Source organism: Lynx canadensis, chromosome B4, assembly GCF_007474595.2.
Source record: "Lynx canadensis isolate LIC74 chromosome B4, mLynCan4.pri.v2, whole genome shotgun sequence".
In the NCBI taxonomy this organism is placed as follows: Eukaryota; Metazoa; Chordata; class Mammalia; order Carnivora; family Felidae; genus Lynx; species Lynx canadensis.
Window position 1 is genome coordinate 43,858,550 of NC_044309.1, and position 19,278 is coordinate 43,877,827.

At 40.2% G+C, this 19,278-nt stretch overlaps 1 protein-coding gene across 2 annotated transcripts; it reads left to right on the forward strand.

Annotated features, from left to right (window-relative positions):
- Nucleotides 1-7,638: 7,638 nt before the first annotated feature.
- On the forward strand, nucleotides 7,639-17,944 carry CLEC1B (C-type lectin domain family 1 member B). 2 transcript variants are annotated; one of them, XM_030321678.1, is made up of 6 exons: nucleotides 7,639-7,976; nucleotides 9,204-9,302; nucleotides 10,581-10,700; nucleotides 10,862-11,013; nucleotides 13,934-14,040; nucleotides 14,995-15,016. In XM_030321678.1, exons 1-6 carry the CDS (start codon nucleotides 7,790-7,792, stop codon nucleotides 14,999-15,001), a joined length of 672 nt encoding a protein of 223 aa, XP_030177538.1. In that variant the 5' UTR covers nucleotides 7,639-7,789; the 3' UTR covers nucleotides 15,002-15,016. The 2 variants fall into 2 exon arrangements, with proteins under 2 accessions (XP_030177538.1, XP_030177537.1); XM_030321677.1 differs by lacking the exon at nucleotides 14,995-15,016 and adding an exon at nucleotides 16,074-17,944 and having other exon boundaries at nucleotides 7,645-7,976.
- The last annotated feature ends 1,334 nt before the right edge of the window (nucleotides 17,945-19,278 follow it).

Here is a 19,278-nt window from a genome sequence, read left to right on the forward strand (position 1 = left end):
GCCCCACGTCAGGCTTTGCACTGACAGTGCGGAGCCTGCTGTGGATTACCTTACTCCCTCTCTCTCTCTGCCCTTCTCCTGTTCTCCTTCTCACTCTCTGAAAAATAAACATGAAGAAAAAATTTTTTAATGAAAACTCGTTTCCTCAGTCATACTCCTTACACATCAGCAAATATACAACACTTCCATTATGACAGAAAATCCTACTGGGCAGCACTCGGCTACTCTTGACAATTTCATTGCCAATATAAGCACCTCCTCTAATTCTTCTGTTGTAGAAATTCTCTTCTCTAACCTCCACCTCTTATCTTTCCAGCCCTCTCTCTGTGGCGATTCTATAGCCTTCAGTGCTTTGATGCCCACGAGGATATCAAGTTTGGTGACCATACCACCTCTTTTTTGTCATGAATCGCTCATGTCTCTTTTCCCATTTTCTGACTTGGGCCATTTGTGAGGGTCAATTATAATAATCATTTCCTTACGTACAACTACAAATTCATTGCTTACTCCTTCATTGATCACACACATCTGGAAGATGCAGCCTGGTCAAATTCAACTCTACTTACTCTCCCCCTTGCATACAAAGCTGACTGTGACCGTATCAACTGGGTTTATTTTATATTTTTAAATTATAACTTCTCAGCGTGGTTGCTAACCAATCTATTCTGTGAATTTCCTAGAAGATTATTCCCAGTTCCTCATTTCTCAGTTCTCAAATTTCTTCTCTCTTTCTTCAAACTCAATTGATGACCTACTTCTTTTTATCCTGAGAAAATATAAACATCATAAGTACATTTCCTCTGTTCCACTGACCAAATATACTGAAAGAAGAAAGAAAGAAAGAAAGAAAGAAAGAAAGAAAGAAAGAAAGAAAGAAGAAAGAGAAGAAAGAGAAAGAGAGAGAGAGAGAGAGGAAGGAAGGAAGGAAGGAAGGAAGGAAGGAAGGAAGGAAGGAAAGAAGGAAGGAAAGAAAGTTGTATCTGTATGTCAAACAATATCATTTTCAACCACTATCCATTTGTACAACCATTCGTACAAATTGTACAAACTCTTATCCATGGTCAATCTCCATCTGTACATACTTGAATCCATTCCATCTTAGTATTCAAAGATTTTTAACTTGTTTCATCTCTACTGGTTCACTCACCTTAATTTACACGTAAGATATACTATCCCCCATTTTAAAAATAAGCAAAAAAGGTTTCATTCACCCTTCCACACACAAATATACACACAATTACCCCCTTTCTCGAATTCTTTTATCAACAAAGGAGTTCAAAAAGCTCTGTATGCCTTCTATCTCTTCCTACTTTTCCCGAATCCACTTTAATCAGGCTTTTCCCCTCACTTTATCTGTAAAAGCATTCCTAAATCACCATCAACCTCCACATTAACCCATCTAGTGACTCTTTCCCCAGTTTCATTTTACTCGGCCTATCAGCAGTGTTTGATATAATTGGTTGTTCCCTTTAACTTAAAATTCTTCTCCAAAATACTCTGTTCTAGGGGCGCCTGGGTGGCTCAGTAGGTTAAGTGTCCAACTTCAACTCAGGTCACCATCTCGCAGTCCGTGAATTCGAGCCCCGCGTTGGGCTCTGGGCTGATGGCTCAGAGCCTGGAGCCTGCTTCCGATTCTGTGTCTCCCTCTCTCTCTGCCCCTCCCCCGTTCATGCTCTGTCTCTCTCTGTCTCAAAAATAAATAAACGTTAAAAAAAAATTCAAAATACTCTGTTCTACAGGACACCATTATCTTGTTTTTCTTTCTACTTCACTACCTAATACTCCCTCAGATTTGCTGGTTCCTCCTTATCTGACTTCACAATACTGCTGTGGCCCAAAGTTCAGTTCCTGGCCCTCTGTCCTGTTTGTGCTCATCCGGGGATATTGACAGCCATACATAGGTGATCTCCAAACCTATGTATTCAGGCCAGGGTTTGATCACTAGGTCCGTACATATGACTGACGACTTGGAATATTTATTTAGATATGCTATAGGAGTTTCAAACTTAACACCTCAAAAAAATAAACAGTGCTTTCCCAGCTGTGTCACTGTATGCTTCTCCATTTCAGTAAATGAAAACTTCACTTAGCCCAAAACTCAGAATCAACTTTGACTTCCCGTGTTGCTGTCACATGAATTAAATCCCCCAGACTGTACTGTTCATTGTGGGAAATAAGGGGAGGCACGTATTAAATATGGAAGTATTGTTGATTTGGGATACATTAAAAGAAATAGAGTTTACACAATCAGATACTCTAACTCCACCCTTCAATGATCATTCCATTCCCACATATTATGTGCCCATTTCAGAGAACACTTTTAAAGAGGGGTCTTAATTGGATAGTATTTAGAGAATGGGCAAAATGGAAATTCATTCAACACTATTTACAAAAAGGGAAGGAGAAAAGTCAAGATTAAATCCGCAGGCATCAAAGACCTAAAGATAAAAGCAGAGAGAAAAAGAAAATGGCCACAAGGAGGAGCTGGAGGATAAATACATGATAGAATTTATTTTGAAATGTATATTCAACCAATCCGGATAATCAAATATCCTGCTTCCAATAAAGGGCTATGCTGACGGATTGATTGCCTTAACTCTCAGAGCAGCATTTACTTGTCCAGTGAAATGAACACAAGGGCCTGTCCCAAGCTCCGCCCCTAAAGATCTATTACACTATTTTTTACATTGCACTTACGATCTGAAATTATCTTGCTTTTTTCTTTCTTTTGCCTCTTTGCTATTTGTGTTCATCGCCCTCCACTAGATTATAAGATCCATAAGAGCACAACTGTTGTATGTTTTGCTCACCACGTTATCCCGGAAAATAGAATACTATACACATACAGAGATCAATAAATATATATTTAAATAATTGATTAGTTACCCCTGCAAGATACGTTTAGTAGTGATTTTAATAGGATACCTTGGGGCGCCTGGGTGGCGCAGTCGGTTAAGCGTCCGACTTCAGCCAGGTCACGATCTCGCGGTCCGTGAGTTCGAGCCCCGTGTCGGGCTCTGGGCTGATGGCTCAGAGCCTGGAGCCTGTTTCCGATTCTGTGTCTCCCTCTCTCTCTGCCCCTCCCCCGTTCATGCTCTGTCTCTCTCTGTCCCCCAAAAAATAAATAAACGTTGAAAAAAAAAATTTAAAAAAAAATAGGATACCTTATATCCCAATATATTGTGACACGAACCCTCAGTTCGAATATGCTTGATCACGTTGCTTTCTTGGATCACGCCATACTCACTCATACTTCCATAGCTTTTAGATGTTTGCCCTGCCCGACAAAAGTATTCCTTTCCTTTCTCTTTGCCTTTGCTTCAAATCTTAACTCAAGAGGCTTACGGATTCCATTTGATTCTTCTTTACCTTTACAGATACTTTGTGGGCATGTGCGTGATAAACTTCTCAGGGTGACGGTTGATATTTGACACGTTTCCCTTATATTTTCTCTACTGTCTGACAAAAGGCTTTGCCACGGCTGTTGTCTGATAGCTATGCATTGTGTAGTTCCTTAATTTTTAATAAAGCACTGCACTTTTCAGTCCACATATTTAAGCTTGCTGAAAACGAAAGAAAATATTAATAATGGTTTTTTTTTTTCCTGACAGGAAATCCTAGCCTTTTCCAAAGATAAACAGTATTTGGTGTATTTGTAGAAAGCTAGTAAGTCAGAGGTGAACCAACAATCTTCATGCGGAAGACTTAAAGGGAACAGGATATCACCAATAAATGTACTAGGGGTTAGTGAAAAGGTGACGTGCCTTAAGAAGTCTGTAAAAAAGATACCACCAGCTGCAAAATTTTCCCTTCCTTTATTTGTTTTCAGTTTAAAGACATCATTATTGCATTCATAATAGTCAACGTGATTTTCCTTTGGTCTTCCTCTCATACATATCCACTAGCCCTCATTATATATTAAACAATTTTATCCACAATGTGATGAATTCGACTGATTTCCTATAGAATCTATACCTTGTCGTTGTGATTCTAGTGTCTTTTACTCATTCTTCAGCTATAAACTGAAATGGAGTCTGGACAATACTTAAATGTGGAAGACTTTATAACTTGGGAAAGAACTTGGGAACCAGGAAAAGATACTTGAGAACCAGGAAATGATACCGCTTTTTACAAGAAGTGTGAACATAGAAAAGTCCCCACGTTCCTCAACTTTCTCTCTCTACACGTGCAGTATCAGGATGAAAATACCCTTTCATTCACTTACCAAATATCTATTGGATGGTAACTCTATGTCAGTCACTATTTTAGAGCCAAAGAATACATTCTTTGGGGATACATGACAAAAATGCCTCCCTGTGTGTGTGAGTGTGTGTGGGGGGGTGGGGGGTGGTCAGAGAATGATAAGTGTAATGGAAAAAAAGTGAAACAAGAAAGAGGGAAAGGAATGTGGGCTGGTGTATATTGGAGTTAGGAAAGTTGTTCTGCACACTAATGAACAAAGGTTAGATAGCTAAAACCTAAGACTGCTCCACAAAGACTAGGACAATGACTTTCCCTGTGGATATTCACTGCCAATTTCAGTGTCCAAGACAGTTTAGAAATTTGCTTTAAAATAAAAAAAGGTAACCTATGGAAAAGTGCCTCTTAATCTCCAAAATAGTAAACAAATAAAAAAAATTTATTCATAATTCAAACTTATCCCAATATTCGCAGTAGAGGACTTTTTTAGTTTTACTTTACTAAGACAAGAAAAGAGGGACAATAAAATATAAAAACAGAAATAACGTGTCAATGACAGGTCTTGTAGGGTGATGAGCAAAGGGGCACCTGGCTGCATCAGTGGGTAGAGCATGCAACTTTTAATCTCAGGGTCCTGAGTTTGAGCCTCACGTTAGGGATAAAGTTTACTCAAAAATGAGAGCGCGCACGCGCGATCTTGCAAAGTCTTTGGATTTTGGAAAAAGAAAAAAGAAAAGTGTGTTATCTCTATCTCTTTTTCCTGCAGTTCTCTGTTTAATTTGCTGAGTAACTCAGCTTGTATTTATAGGCTATGTAGAGGAAGAAAATAGAATTAAGACTAATGTTATCAAGGGCTCCTTTGACCCTGAGAAACTCTGTACTTACCCAGCATGTTTACACCCTCCAAGCCACGTTAGGGTAATACAAATAAAGGCAAATATATTTTTATGCAACATAGATCTGGACCTAAGACCCTCAGCTTTTGGCTAGTGTTTTCAACGATCAAAAAAAGAAAAAAGTTGTATTACAATCATTAAAAGGAAAACAAAAACCAAAGAAAGTCCAGAGGCTGAGCTATAGGAAAGGAATGTCACCTGAGGCTTACATTTCAGCTTTCCTATGTCTGGTGTTAAATGTAAAGTTTTAAGCATTCGTGAATCAGGAAGTAAGCCCAACATATTCTTGGCAATTTCCAAGAAGAATAAACGCGATATTTTTATATCTCAACCAATTACCCAAGACCTAGAGAATGTAGAAACCACAAAAAAACAAGCTGATTGTAATGTTTCATACTTCCTGAAAATTTCTGCTAATTGAACAAGAAAACGTTTACAATAATTACAAAGGCTTTCGAATGCCTACGAACATTACTTACATATTTGATTTAATTTAACTGTAAATTTTCAGAAGTTACTTATTGGGCTACTAAGACCAGAGCGAAGATTTGCAAAAAAAGTGTCATTTGAACTCACTCTCCTCCGTTCTTTTCTCTCTGTCACTATGTCACAATTATTTTTCAGTGTCTCTGTATATTTTGGGGGGAGGGAGAAAGCTGATGTAAGGCAGTGACAGAAAAACACAGAACAGAGGACTGAAGGTGGAGGAAAAGCCTCAGGAATGTTGTGTGAATAAAGGCAACAGAAGAAGAGAAGGAGGGTCTGAGTAATTCCTGGGCAATGCCTCCCATGTTGTTTTGTTTATTCTTTACCTCACTTTTAAAATTAGGTGAGGTGTGTAAGGAAAGAAATTTTAAAATGAAAGATTATTTTTTTTTAATTTTTTTAATGTTTATTTATTTTTGAGACAGAGAGAGACAGAGCATGAACGGGGGAGGGGCAGAGAGAGAGGGAGACACAGAATCGGAAGCAGGCTCCAGGCTCTGAGCCCTCAGCCCAGAGCCCGACGCGGGGCTCGAACTCACGAACCATGAGATCGTGACCTGAGCTGGTCGGACGCTTAACCGACTGAGCCACCCAGGTGCCCCAAAATGAAAGATTATTTTAAGTGAATTTGACACAGAATTCGGAGGGAAGGAGGTAACAGAAAGGGAAAAAGAAATAGGTACAAGATGTCCCCAAGGGAAAGTTAGTAAACAAAATACCTGCCATGAGATCTTATGTAATTACTGTATTGAAAAGTAAAGTCTGACACTCAGCTAACTAGAGAAAAAATAAAAATAAGATTATTTATAAGATTAATGCCTAGAAGTTACTTAGAAGAAGGGAAGCTTTTCTGGCCATGAAGTTTTAACTGTATATATATTATTATTATATATATAAATAATTATTATTTATATTATATTTTTATATAATTATTTATATTATATTTATATATAAGTATTATTTATATTATATGTATGTTTGTATAGTATATTTATATTATTATTATTTATATATATACTTATATATGTCTGCTATAAAACTATATAAAAGCTACCCTAATGACAAAATAGAGTCCTCACTAATATTCTTACATTAGCACAGCAACTAGCTCTCTCTGGCTGTTCTTTTTTTTTTTTTAATTTTTTTTCAACGTTTATTTATTTTTGGGACAGAGAGAGACAGAGCATGAACGGGGGAGGGGCAGAGAGAGAGGGAGACACAGAATCGGAAGCAGGCTCCAGGCTCCGAGCCATCAGCCCAGAGCCCGCCGCGGGGCTCGAACTTACGGACCGCGAGATCGTGACCTGAGCTGAAGTCGGACGCTTAACCGACTGCGCCACCCAGGCGCCCCTCTCTGGCTGTTCTTACAACTCCTTTCAGTGTGAGCCACAATAACAACCTGAAAACCCATTTTATACAGTTAAATGTGTGGAAACACATATCACACTCCGATGTGCAGGGCACTAGAAACCTGTCCCTTTCACAAACAGCTCTTCATCGAAGCACCACCATACCTGTAATTACACAATTTCGCTTCATGATGATTTGCCCCTTGCTGGAAATTCATTTTAAAGTGAACACCTTTGAAAGGCAGTGCCTACATCCCCGACTCGGCTTTATTTCACTTTATTTGGTGGGTTTTCTCTGATGCCTAAACCCAAGCAGTATGAAGCCTGCTTCCTGCAGAGTCCTCAAAGTTTTGAAAAATATAATTTGTGGAAGATGCACGCATTTGGATGAAGTGTAGGCTATAGTTAGAAATGCTGCCCTCTAACACAAGACCCTGAAACGTCTCATAGAGCTCATATTAGATCAAATTATGTTAGACTTTCTCCTCACCGTGGAAGAGGCTATGTATCTGCTCGTGTTTTGCCCAGGAAATTTTCATCACAAAACGGTTCATTTCAACAACATGATTTAGGCTCCACTAAGGCGAAGATGAGGCATGAACTTTTGTTCTTTGAAAGGATACACGTAAGGAGATGTTCCTTCATTCAGGGCTGAAGATAAAGAAAACAGGAAACAAATGCCATATCTCCTCCTTCACGGCAAGTTATTATTTGTATGTTTTTACGTTCAAGGTCCTTGTATCTCTGAACAGCTAGGAAAGGGCTTCCTGGAAGAAAAAATATCCAAAAAAAAAAAAAAAAAACCCAAACCCAAACCCAAACCCAACCAAAACAAAACAACCATGTCCCCCAACTCCTATGGCTCCTCCTTACCAGAGAGAGGAGGATCATCGACTCGCCAACACTGAAATCATTAAGAGTGGACATTACAAGTTTGCAAAGTCATTGGACCCTAAGCTCACTCGTAGTCCAAGGGAAGCCATGCAGGATGAAGACGGATATGTCACTTTAAATATTAAAGGTCGAAAACCGGCTCTCACCTCAGGTAAGAGTGCCCGGAGCCAGCAACTTGGAAATTAATTGTTGAAACCGGTCAGTCGGAGTTTCCCTTCTCTGCTAGGGGTAGCACGTATAGTTTCATTTTCCTGATGACCTTCTGAAAGGAACAATCCAAATGACAGCCCTGCCTTAGTTTAAAGCTAAAGTTCTCTTTTCTGCTTATTATGGATCTTTGATAAGAAATACAATTGCTGAGAAGTCTGTTTTGCTTGCTGTTTGCTACGAGCATTGTGAGGCCTTTCCTGAATGTAACCCGCTGTGTAGTAGAATGGGTTGTAAACCTTCCTAAATGTAGTCTGATATGTAATGGAATGAGTGATTATACATAAACTAACCGGCATTTCTCGCTTCTGTAAACCTGCTTGCTTAGCACATTCCCCACCTACCCTACCCCCTTCCCCCTTTTTTCCTCCCGCCACAAGTAACGGACAAAGCCTTCCCGCCAAAGGACAGACAAAGGACGCCCAATCAGAGAACAACAAATGTCCTTACTTTAAAATCAACTAATCAGGCCCCTCATAATTTGAAACCTCCCCTGTGCTATTTGTCTCTGTCTATAAAAACGCTGTACCAACCCTGATCGTGGCCTCTTGCGTCACCGGCGACGAGTGCGCAGAGGACCAGGTTCGAACCTGCAATAAACGACCCTTGCCGCTTGGCTTTGACTTACGACTCTGGTGGACTTTTGTGGGAGGTTTCGGAACTTCGGGCATTACACTTCCTTCTCTTCAGAATTTGACTAATACCTACATAGGCTCAGACAGACTTATTTAGAATATCAGCGATAGAAGATAAAAGCAGGGAACGTTACCCTAAGGTTTACACAGTTTCTTGCTGGGAGGAATCAAAATCAAGCGGATAAGGGGAAAGAATGTTTTCTAACCTTCATTTTCGAAGATGTCAGCCAATGGGTATGATTCTCCAGCTGTGGCTTATAAAAGCCATCATTTAGGGGGGTGGGTACAAAACACAATGAAGACCAAGAAACAAAACCCTTAATCGTCGTTTTTGACTCAGAGTCGAAATCCATTGGAAAAAGATGGGTGTGTGGCATGGGGAGTGGGTTATGCTCGCTATTGATGATCACCAAAAGAACACTAGCAACATTTGGCAATGAATCTGTTTATATCACTCAGATAACCTTGAGAGAGCAAGGGCAGAGGTGACACTGCCACATAGCCTGCCCCCTAACATCTTTATTGTGTGCCCACAGTTGACTCTGCTTCCTCACCTTTGTGGCGTGTGATGGCTTTGATTCTGCTGACCTTGTGCGTGGGGTTAGTTATTGGGCTGGTGGCTTTGTGGATGATGTGTAAGTATTGACTCATTGGGAAAGAGTTGACCTGGCGAAAGCAACACCTGAGGGTCCGGGTGGATGCCCCTGAACCAAATTGTCACTGTGGGTCTACTTGTTACTATTTCAATCATCTTCTACATGGCTGCCAAGAAATTCTCAATTTCGACTTCCGACTTTTTCCTTCTGTTTACGATCACTTTGCTGATTTATTAATTACAATCCTTTTCAAGAATTTTAAACTGGTCTTGGAGATCCTGCTCGGTTTAGATCCCCATGATCTTTTCAAGTTTTTTTTCTCCCTGTCTCACATATCCCACGCCCCGACCAACATGGGGCTTTCTCGGTTTCCCCGCCTGAGAGTTTGCTCTCTCTAGTCCCTCTTCCTAAAAGCCCTCCTTCCCATTGTGTTTAATGAATGTGTTTATTTTCAGTCAGAAACAATTTGTGTCCCACACACAAAAAAATTATCATTTTTTTTCTTTTTAGAAGTCTAAAAGCCCTTCTTTTTATAAATCTAAAAGCCCATGATGTAGCTGTTGCTGGTTTGTGTACCTGTTTATTTTTCATAAGATATTGTAGAATCTTTCATTTGTCATCTTTTTTTTTTTTTTTGGAAAATGTGAGTAGTAGTGTTAAAAATATTTTGAAATGTTTTATTTATTTTTGAGAAAGAGAGACAATGCGTGGGGGAGGAGCAGAGAGAGAGGGGGACAGAGGATCTGAAGCAGGCTCTCTACTGACAGCAGAGTCCCACGCAAGGGGCTCGAACTCACAGACCATGAGATCATGACCGGAGCCAAAACCTGAAGCTCAACCCATGGAGCCCCTCAGGCGCCCCTCCTGTGCCATCTTTTATTCACCCGAATATCACAATATTTTGAGCACAACCAGAAATCAATAATGTATTTTTTAAATCAAAAGAGATTTTGGTATGACGTGAAAAACAAAGTAACGTGCCATCCACCTTTGAAATCTGCTTAGCAACCTGCATTCAAGGAAATCTCAAAACCTGCACCTCGTTTGATCAGGAGGGCATTTTCTTACTTTGCGATGGTCTCCTTCATATAACTCAACTTCTTTTGGATGACCACCAGGTGTCAGTTTTGCGCAGTTCTTAATTTGTTCTGGGTCCCCTTCCCCCCTTGTCCCCAGACCCTTTGCAGTCCTCGCTTATTCATGTGTATCCAGTAACCACTCAGTTTGACAATTCTACTGAAAGTAGAGTTCATTGAAAGGTCTCTGCATCACCGTTATCATCCTGATGACAAATTATTACCCAATGTTTACATCCAGCTGCCACAGAGCGAAACTACCTACAAGTGGAGAACAAAAATTTCTCAGGCACTCTGCACCGGTTGGCACAGCAGTTCTGCCAGTATTTAATAAAACAATCCGAACAAAAGAGCGGCGCCAGTAAGTATGGTTTTGTAACCTCTTCCTCTCCCCCCGCCCCCCGCCCCCGAGTATTTCTGTGATGTTATCTGTAGGGAATCTGGAGATCTGCAAGCAACATTGAATACAGGGAAAAAGGAAAAGTAGAAAGTAAAGATTCCTATGCTGGGTTTCTCCTTAAGGCCATAAATGCAGCCCATGTGACCGAAACTGGAGATACTACGGCGATAGTTGCTATGGATTTTTCAGGCACAACTTGACGTGGGAAGAGAGTAAGCAGTACTGTGTTAACGTGAACGCCACTTTGCTGAAGATTACCAGCCAGAAAGTTCTGGTAAGGAGATTCTTCTGTCAAATATTTTGGAGTCATGCGGAGCAAAATTGTAAGTGAAGCATTTGATTTTATGCACACAACGCGCGCGCACACACACACACACACGTTTCTCGAGTCTTACAGTTTGTACTAATCTGAGAACCTTATCAAGCCCAGTAGAAATGACCACAGCTGAGAGTAAAAAGTGTGAAAATGAACTAATGAGACTTCGAATTCTGGTCTTACGCCTGTGACAAGTCATTTAAGCTTTCTCAGCTTTCCTAACTCCATTTACTAACTCACAAAAGAATCTGAAAGTATAAAGAAACTCAGCAGCTCAAATCACTGTAAAATATAAATAACAATGTCGTCACAGTACTGCATGGCTCCCCGGGTCCTGCTAAGTTGTTGAACAGTTGAACTTGAACAAACTATGATACAAACTCCACCTTTCCACAGGCTCTTCGGTAGGGTGGGGAACAATCTCATTTGCGAAACACACAGGATTTCAGTTGAAATTTTTCTGCAAAACGCGTTGCCTCTTCCACATTTTCCTCTTTGACAGCTTCTAACAAAGGCTCTATTTTTTTTTAATGGTTATTTATTTTTGACAGAGAGAGACAGGGCATGAGTGGGGGAGGGGCAGAGAGAGGGAGACACAGAATCCGAAGCAGGCTCCAGGGTCTGAGCTGTCAGCACAGAGCCCGAGGCAGGGCTCGAACTCACAGACCGCGAGATCATGACCTGAGCCGAAGTCGGACGCTCAACCGACTGAGCCACCCAGACTCCCCAAAGGCTCTATTTTCAAGCGAACTATGTTCACATCCACTCATGCACTCTCTCTTTATTATTTAGAATAGCTTTTCTCGTCTTTGTGAATCCTGGAAGCAAACCAGAAACCACACCTTAGAGTCTCCCTTCCACCAAATAATAGGTTAATTTTTTTTATTTTTTTAAGTAATATGTTTATTAAAACATTTTTTAATTTTTTAAAAATATTTTGAGAGAGAGAGATTGAAAGAGAGAGAGCTAGCAGGGGAGAGGCAGTGAGAGAGGGAGAGAGAGCGTCACCAGCAGGCTCCACTCTGATGCGGGGCTTGAACACATGATCATGATGTGAGTTAAAACCAAGAGTCAGGCGCTTCACTGGCTGAGTCACCCAGGCGCCCCTGAAACGTTTTTTTAAAGGTATAAAGTATTTATGGTATTCATCCTACACCTTCTATTATGGTAAGTATCATATTCTGTATATTAAACATGAACGCAAGTATAAGTTCCAATACAAGATCAGGATTTGGGTTGTGTGCATGCAGAGATCAAACCAAATGCAAATGCTCAAGCCAGTCATAGTCTACAAAACTGACATAGTTGATCAGTAAAACTGACTTCTACTTTCCTGAGCTGGAGTCCACAGAAGTGGGACCAGACATGAGGAGAACATTCCACTGACACGCATGCTCCTTTGCGTGTGCTGTTTCATCTACTAACTCGTGTTGTGGACTGAAACTCAGAGACGGCATTCGGAGAAATACATTAATTTTCTTTCCAATCTGGCAAAAGAAGAGAGTGCCCGAAAACCTCGACTTCAACAGCCAGAGATTAATGGAAGACATGGAAACATGTCTTGAATCTTGCTACCCTAAGCTGATGCCAGATTGGAGATTTACGAATGAAAGAGGAAGCAATGTCAGTTTTGAGAAACAAAGAATAGTTGAACGACAGGTGGACTATGCTTTGTAGAGTGAAGTATACAATGTGGGTGTATTTTAGCAAAAAGAACAGGGGGTTAACAGAAAGGTGAGTTATGGCTGAAGCTTTAAAAAATAAGCGGTTAAAGGTGACTTTCAGACACTGTCTCTTATGGAATGCCAGTCTGTGTCTCACATCTGTCAAGAAGCTCAAGTCACTTTTTATTTGTCAAGAATGCATTCTCACCTGTTTTTTCTGAGAGGTATGAGCGTATACGAACATTTGACTCCTTTTAATTTTGTTACCCATAGATTGATTGATTGATTGATCCATCAATTCCACAAATAGGCACTGAAACGAGTCCAGAATCTGAACCTATGCAGTTAACAAAACTTCCAGAAGTCCCTAACCTTGGGGAGCTTATATTCTAATTGGGGCAATAGGCAATGACCCATAACGTATAGTGGGTAGTGTTCATTCCTAGGCAGAGAAAGGTAAATTAGAGGGCGCCTGGATGGATCAGTTGGTTAAACATCTGGTTTCGGCTCAGTTCATGGGTTCGAGCCCCGTGTTAGGCTCTGCACTGACAGCTCGAAGCCTGCTTCAGATTCTCTGTCTCCCTCTCTCTGCCCCTCCCCTGCTTGTGCGCTCTCTCAAAATAAATAAATAAACATTAAAAAAAAAAAAAGAAAAAGGCAAATGAGATAAAGCAGATGCTGTTTGTAATCCCTTTGAGAAAGACCTCATATAACTCCCTTTTACTCAATCAACTGAAACAAATTAATACTTCCATATGTAAATTTTGTAGGCTACTACAAAACTAAGCTAAGCGATGAAACCAAAGCCAAGTAGAGGTTAAACCTAGGGAATAATAGTTTCGCCAGCAATATATTTCTTTTTTATGTTTTTTCTCCAGTTGTTTGCCATTATCTTACTTAACAGCCATATTTGGTACTCTATTTGAAGTGGTTATAATAGACTCTAGTCTTCTGTCAGTGAAAGATAAACACAGAGGAGGTTAGAATATCTGCTTTTTGTGAACATTTTTTTCCCTGTATTCTACAAGCAATTTTTCATTCTGGAACAAGCGAACTTGGCACAATTCTAAACACCAAATATAATTAATATTCATATTGACGTGTAATCTAATTTATTGTTGTTGTTCAGGGTCTTATCGAGAAGCTTTGTCTTTACGTCATTGCAAGACCTGTGAAAGCGTGCTGACCGTTCTATTTATTTGTGTTTGCAATAGGAATACATGAAGTCTAGGACGGGATTCATTCGTTGGGTTGGACTGTCCCGCAAGAACACTAATGAGGTCTGGAGGTGGGAAGATGGTTCAGTGCCCTCCAAAGATGTGTAAGTCACTGGACTTTTGGAATACAACTAGCAAATTTTATTCCTGAGAACCTTTGCTCTCTTGATGGCAAGTTACTTAAAAGTTGGGAGGTGGCTTGGGGCGCCTGGGTGGCTCAATCGCTTGAGCGTTGGACTTGGGCTCAGGTCACGATCTCGCGGTCTGCGAGTTCGAGCCCCGCATCGGGCTCTGTGCTGACAGCTCAGAGCCTGGAGCCTGCTTCGGATTCTGTGACTCCGTCTCTCTCTTCCCCTGCCCCACTTGTGCCCTCTCTCTCTCTCTCTCTCTCTCTTAAAAATAAATAAACATTAAAAAAATGAAAAAAGAAAGTTGGGAGGTGGCTCTGTACCCTTCTGTGTGCTACATAAGCAGTAGCTGAGTCACTGACACCTGAGTCCTAATAAGTGACCACGGGTAATAAGACAGTTCTACCTTCCTTACTCTCCCATGCCTCTGCTCTCTATCTGTGTCACAACCAACCTTTACTTCCAATATTTTTCCCCATTCATTTCTACCCTCAAATTTACCGTTGTGATATTTGCATGTGTGTGTGTGCGCGTGTGAATGCATTTAACGTGATCCGATTCTCTTCACATATTTTTCGAACAAAATTATCATTCTTGTTGTTTTGTGGTTGGAAGTGATTACTTTGAGGATTCTTTGGACTTTTCAGCATCATTTTACCTACTCTTTCACGCCAGGGTTCTCCAAGAATCAGGCACATCGTTTACAAGGTGGTTCCAATGTTCATATCATAAGGCTCCATCCTTCTACAGACGAGCCAGGCAAAGGAGCCAATTGCATTAATAGTTAATATGGCTTTGCAGTTTCCAACCTCAAGATTTTTGCTCATTTTGTATGTCAAAACTCTGTCTTTCTGGTTAAAATGTAAACCATATAACTAAAACTTGTACAATCTGATCGTTACTAAAATTTGCAATTAATTGATTCAACAGATACTAAGTATTTACTATGGGGAGGAGCAAAGGATACTGCAGGTACAAGCAAATTTCTTCATAGGTCTTAAGCTTTAGCTCCTGTCATTTTCTGCCTCATTCCCAATACTCTAGGCAAACGGGTGAACCCTCTGTGCTTTCAACAAGCTCAACTTGTTTTGTTGTCTCAGGGCTTTTGGATTTACTGTTTTCTTCTGGAATGTTCCACCTCCGGAACTCCATGGTGGGCTCCCCCTTGTGACTCACATGTCTGTTTAAGCCTCACTTCCTCAATGAGGTCAACTTCAATTACTGAAACTAAATTAGCCCCACATCCACTCGTTTCATTTCTTCGTAACTGTTACCACTCTCTGAAATGTTTTATTTGTTGGCTTCTTACCAATATCCTCTTATATTTAATGTAAGTTCCCTGATAAGAAGGGACCGTGTCCTTGTTGACTCTATCATCGGCACATAAAACAGCTTTGGTACATGGTAGGTATCCTACAGATGTTTGGCAAACCAATTAGATGTATACATTCTTTGTTCTCTTGTCACGAGCAGTGTGGCAGGGAATAAAGACAAGGTAAGGCAATCACGGTAGAGTGTGCTTAGCCTGATATCTGCTAGCTTGTAAGACAAATCCTCATTTAAAAAAATGTCTGATCAACTTACTTTTCCTTGAGCTCCTTCCCGTTTTGTGCAGCTACTTGTCCTACGGGGTTCTTCTAACTCCTCTCTGTTTATCTAAATCCTATCCTCCCTTCAAGACAGAGCTAAAGCGTGCTCTTCTATGAAAAGATGAAAAGATAAAGCCTTCTCCATAGTTTTAGATCCCATCCATATCCGTCTCTTTCTCTGGACTCTAATGGTGCCTACTGCTCACTTACTACTTAATCGATGCTGTTTGAAATCGCTACGGAGCTCCTCAGCTGTGCATACTTTATACTCCCGAGCAGAGTGAAAATTTCTCAATGATCTGAATGTGTGTTTTCATTTTTTTTTCCACTTTGTGCCACAAAATACTTGCCCGCAGGGTTTGATCGTTGATTGTTGACATCGTTTTTCACAGGAACTCATTCTCCCTTTTCCATTCACAGGTTTGAGCTTTCTGGAAATGGAGGAGACAATATGAATTGTGCCTATTTTTATAATGGGAAAATTTACCCCACCTTCTGTAATGACAAACATTACTTAATGTGTGAGAGGAAGGCAGGCATGACAAAGGTGGACACACTCCTGTAATGCAAAGAGATGGGAAGGATGTCACAGACAGGTCCTTGATTGTACAGTGACAGATCTGGATGAAGGACTTCCTGGACATAAAATTGTTTATTTTTTCCCTTCATCCCCCTTGGAGTCATCTTTACATTATCTTTTCTACCAACCCCGCTTCATTCCTCCTTTATCTATCCCTTCATACTAAGGGATAACTTAATCCCGTCTTTATGCATCCGGAAGCCAGTCTGTGAGTTGATCATTTGTTCTCAGTTGTTCTGTTTCCATGGGTTTTCTTTCTTCTTGTCTTCTCCTCATAATTATGTCAACGCAGTATGATTCACTGCATCTTCAGACGCAAACAAAAAAACACTTTAAATTGGAACGAGAACGGCTAGGCTTTCATCAACCGAAGCTGTGCAAGATATCTACGTTTGAAAGACAACATAAGGTAGTGGAAAGAAAACTGAACTTGGACTCCGTAGAACAATGTAGATGATGACTTAACTAAAGTACAACCATGGACCAAATAGTAGTGTGGCCCCTTTAACGTTCATTTTCTCATACTTCAAATAAAATAGCACCCATTATCTCACGCTCGCACAACCTAAGAAAAGGTCAGGGTACTAACTATATCGATAACCCCATGAAGGCAAACACCATGACTTTCCTATACGCCCAGCATTAAGCACGGCTCCTTGTGGCTCACGGGAAGCAAAAAAATAGTCACTTGTCATCGCGTGAAAAGCACCACAATCTGTTAAACATCACAGAATTACAATTTGGATTCTGAGTCTGCTTTGGTCAGACTCAACCTCTGTAATTTTCTGTGCAAGGAAAAATAAAAGTTTCTGGGCAAGAAGCCTGATGGGGTTTAGAAATAAGAAAATGCTTCCTTAACAAGGCCCGTAGACAAGTAGACAAAACGGCAAGTAAAAATGTTTTATCTCTTCCTGACAGTTCTGTGCTTGGTTTTTGCCGAATAACTCCTGAAGTATTTATAGATACATGGGGAGGCACCCTTTCACGGGATAACAGGCAAACATTGCATTTCTTTCCCACAGCTTCCTTGAAGCCACTCTTTCTTCTCACATTGGTGGTAATAAAATTTGTGAATGGGATTCTCAAACATCTCAACTGAGAGGTTTGGTAAACCATGCAGATGTGCAAACACAAATACTCAAGGTTCTCAGCTGGAAGGCTGAGAAGACGCTGAGTCCTGTGCTTTTAAGAAGCACTCCGGCTCGATTCTGCTACAAGTAGGTTTTAATACATTGTGAGAAAAACTACATTAGAACTTCCTCCCTGTGTGGCTTTTGGTAAGTTACTCTCAGTTTCCTCATGTGTGAAATGGTTTTAATATTATTACTTTACTCACAGGTAATGGGATCATCTGATATGATATATACAACATTGAGCAGAGTACCAAACATGTAATAAATACTCAACAAATAGGTATTATTTTATACCTTCGTGCTCTAATACCCAAAGACCCTTGGATCTTTATCTTGTCTTAGACTATCGATAAACAAGCAGATTTTGGAGAGACAGGAAAAATAACACAAATACCTCAGGTTTCGCTTCTACTTCAAGTGTCTTGAAATTATGGTCTTGGGGGCAGAGTATCATTATGTTACTGTTTTATTTGTTGATTTAGAGGAATGGAATAGGAACTAATATTTGAGAAAATCATCCAGAAATCAACCATATCTCTGGACTTTAGTGTTTTATCACCCGCAAATGGAAAAAAAAACAAACAAACATATATTTATACATCACTATGGCACAAGTAAATTTCAAAGAATAATATGATATCTTAGGTCCCGGAAAAAATGCAATTAAAAAATGTAAACCAATCAAACTGTGCCTACAAAGATTCTTTTTTCTGGTCCTCAAATCAAAATAATCTTATACATGAAATCAGAATAGCACAGATTTTAATAGCACAGGCTCTGTGATCAGAGCACCTAATTTCAAATACTGACTTCCACTTACTACCCAAGTGAACTTTGGTAAATAGTTTGATTTCTCTGCGCTTCAATTTACAATGAAGTTACACTGTGCTAATGACAGTGCCTGTTTCATAGAGCTGTTCTGAGAATCAAAATAATTCACATAAAAGCCTTTTGAAACACTACTTGGAAAGTCATGAATAATCAGCAAAAGGTGGTATGATTAAAAACATCAAAAGCGATACAAGTAACCTATTAATTCTTTATTGGGAGAGCCCAGTGTTTCCCCTAAAGAAATTTATCAGAGCGTATACTGTGTTACAGAAAACTAGATCTTTCTAAGCTTGATATTTAGTCCTGATAAAATGTGAGCGCACCTGGAAATTAATGACAACTCATTGAACTTCCTGTTCCTGTGCTCCTGACATTAGTCTTAATGCACGTTTGGTATGCTTATGGCTTCTTCCTCTTCTTCTCTTCAAGATAGAAATCACTACATTAAAAAGGCTACAGAGTTAAGTGACGTTGTTTTTCAGATCAGAATCTCAAGTCACATGAAAACCATTAGAAGTATTCAGAGGATTTGCTGGATAGTCTCCCTTTACCTCTTGAGATCCTCTCGGCCCCACCCTGTGTCTTGGGGAGGCAGAACTCAAATAACCAGCATTATTTGGGGAAACTTGCCCCTGGCTTCCAGTTAATTTAGCTATTGGGAGGTCCTAGCAGTGATCAAAGGTTGAAATGAGACAGTGGTCAAGGTATTCAGTCCCTGGGTCTTCCCTACCATGACATGGTTTGGCAAAGGAAAGGCTGTAAGTTCGGTATCTTAGGCCATGACCCCTATCAAACAAGTCATAGAGTTCAAACACCCTCCCCTTAACTCCTCAGGCCTAGGGGTGATAACAGTATCCCGATGCATATCTCACCACCTTTTTTGGGTCCATTAACCCTTCCCCCAACAGTGCCCTTATTCAATGCCCTTAGATTACTCTCTGAATATGCCATTTGTTTTCTTCTGTTACAGAGACCAATGATTGATGCAGGGAGACACTGAAACAAAAGGGAGCATTGCAATTTTGCAGATTGTTGAGATTTGCAAACTATGCATTACTAAGACATGACCTTTGGCCATAAG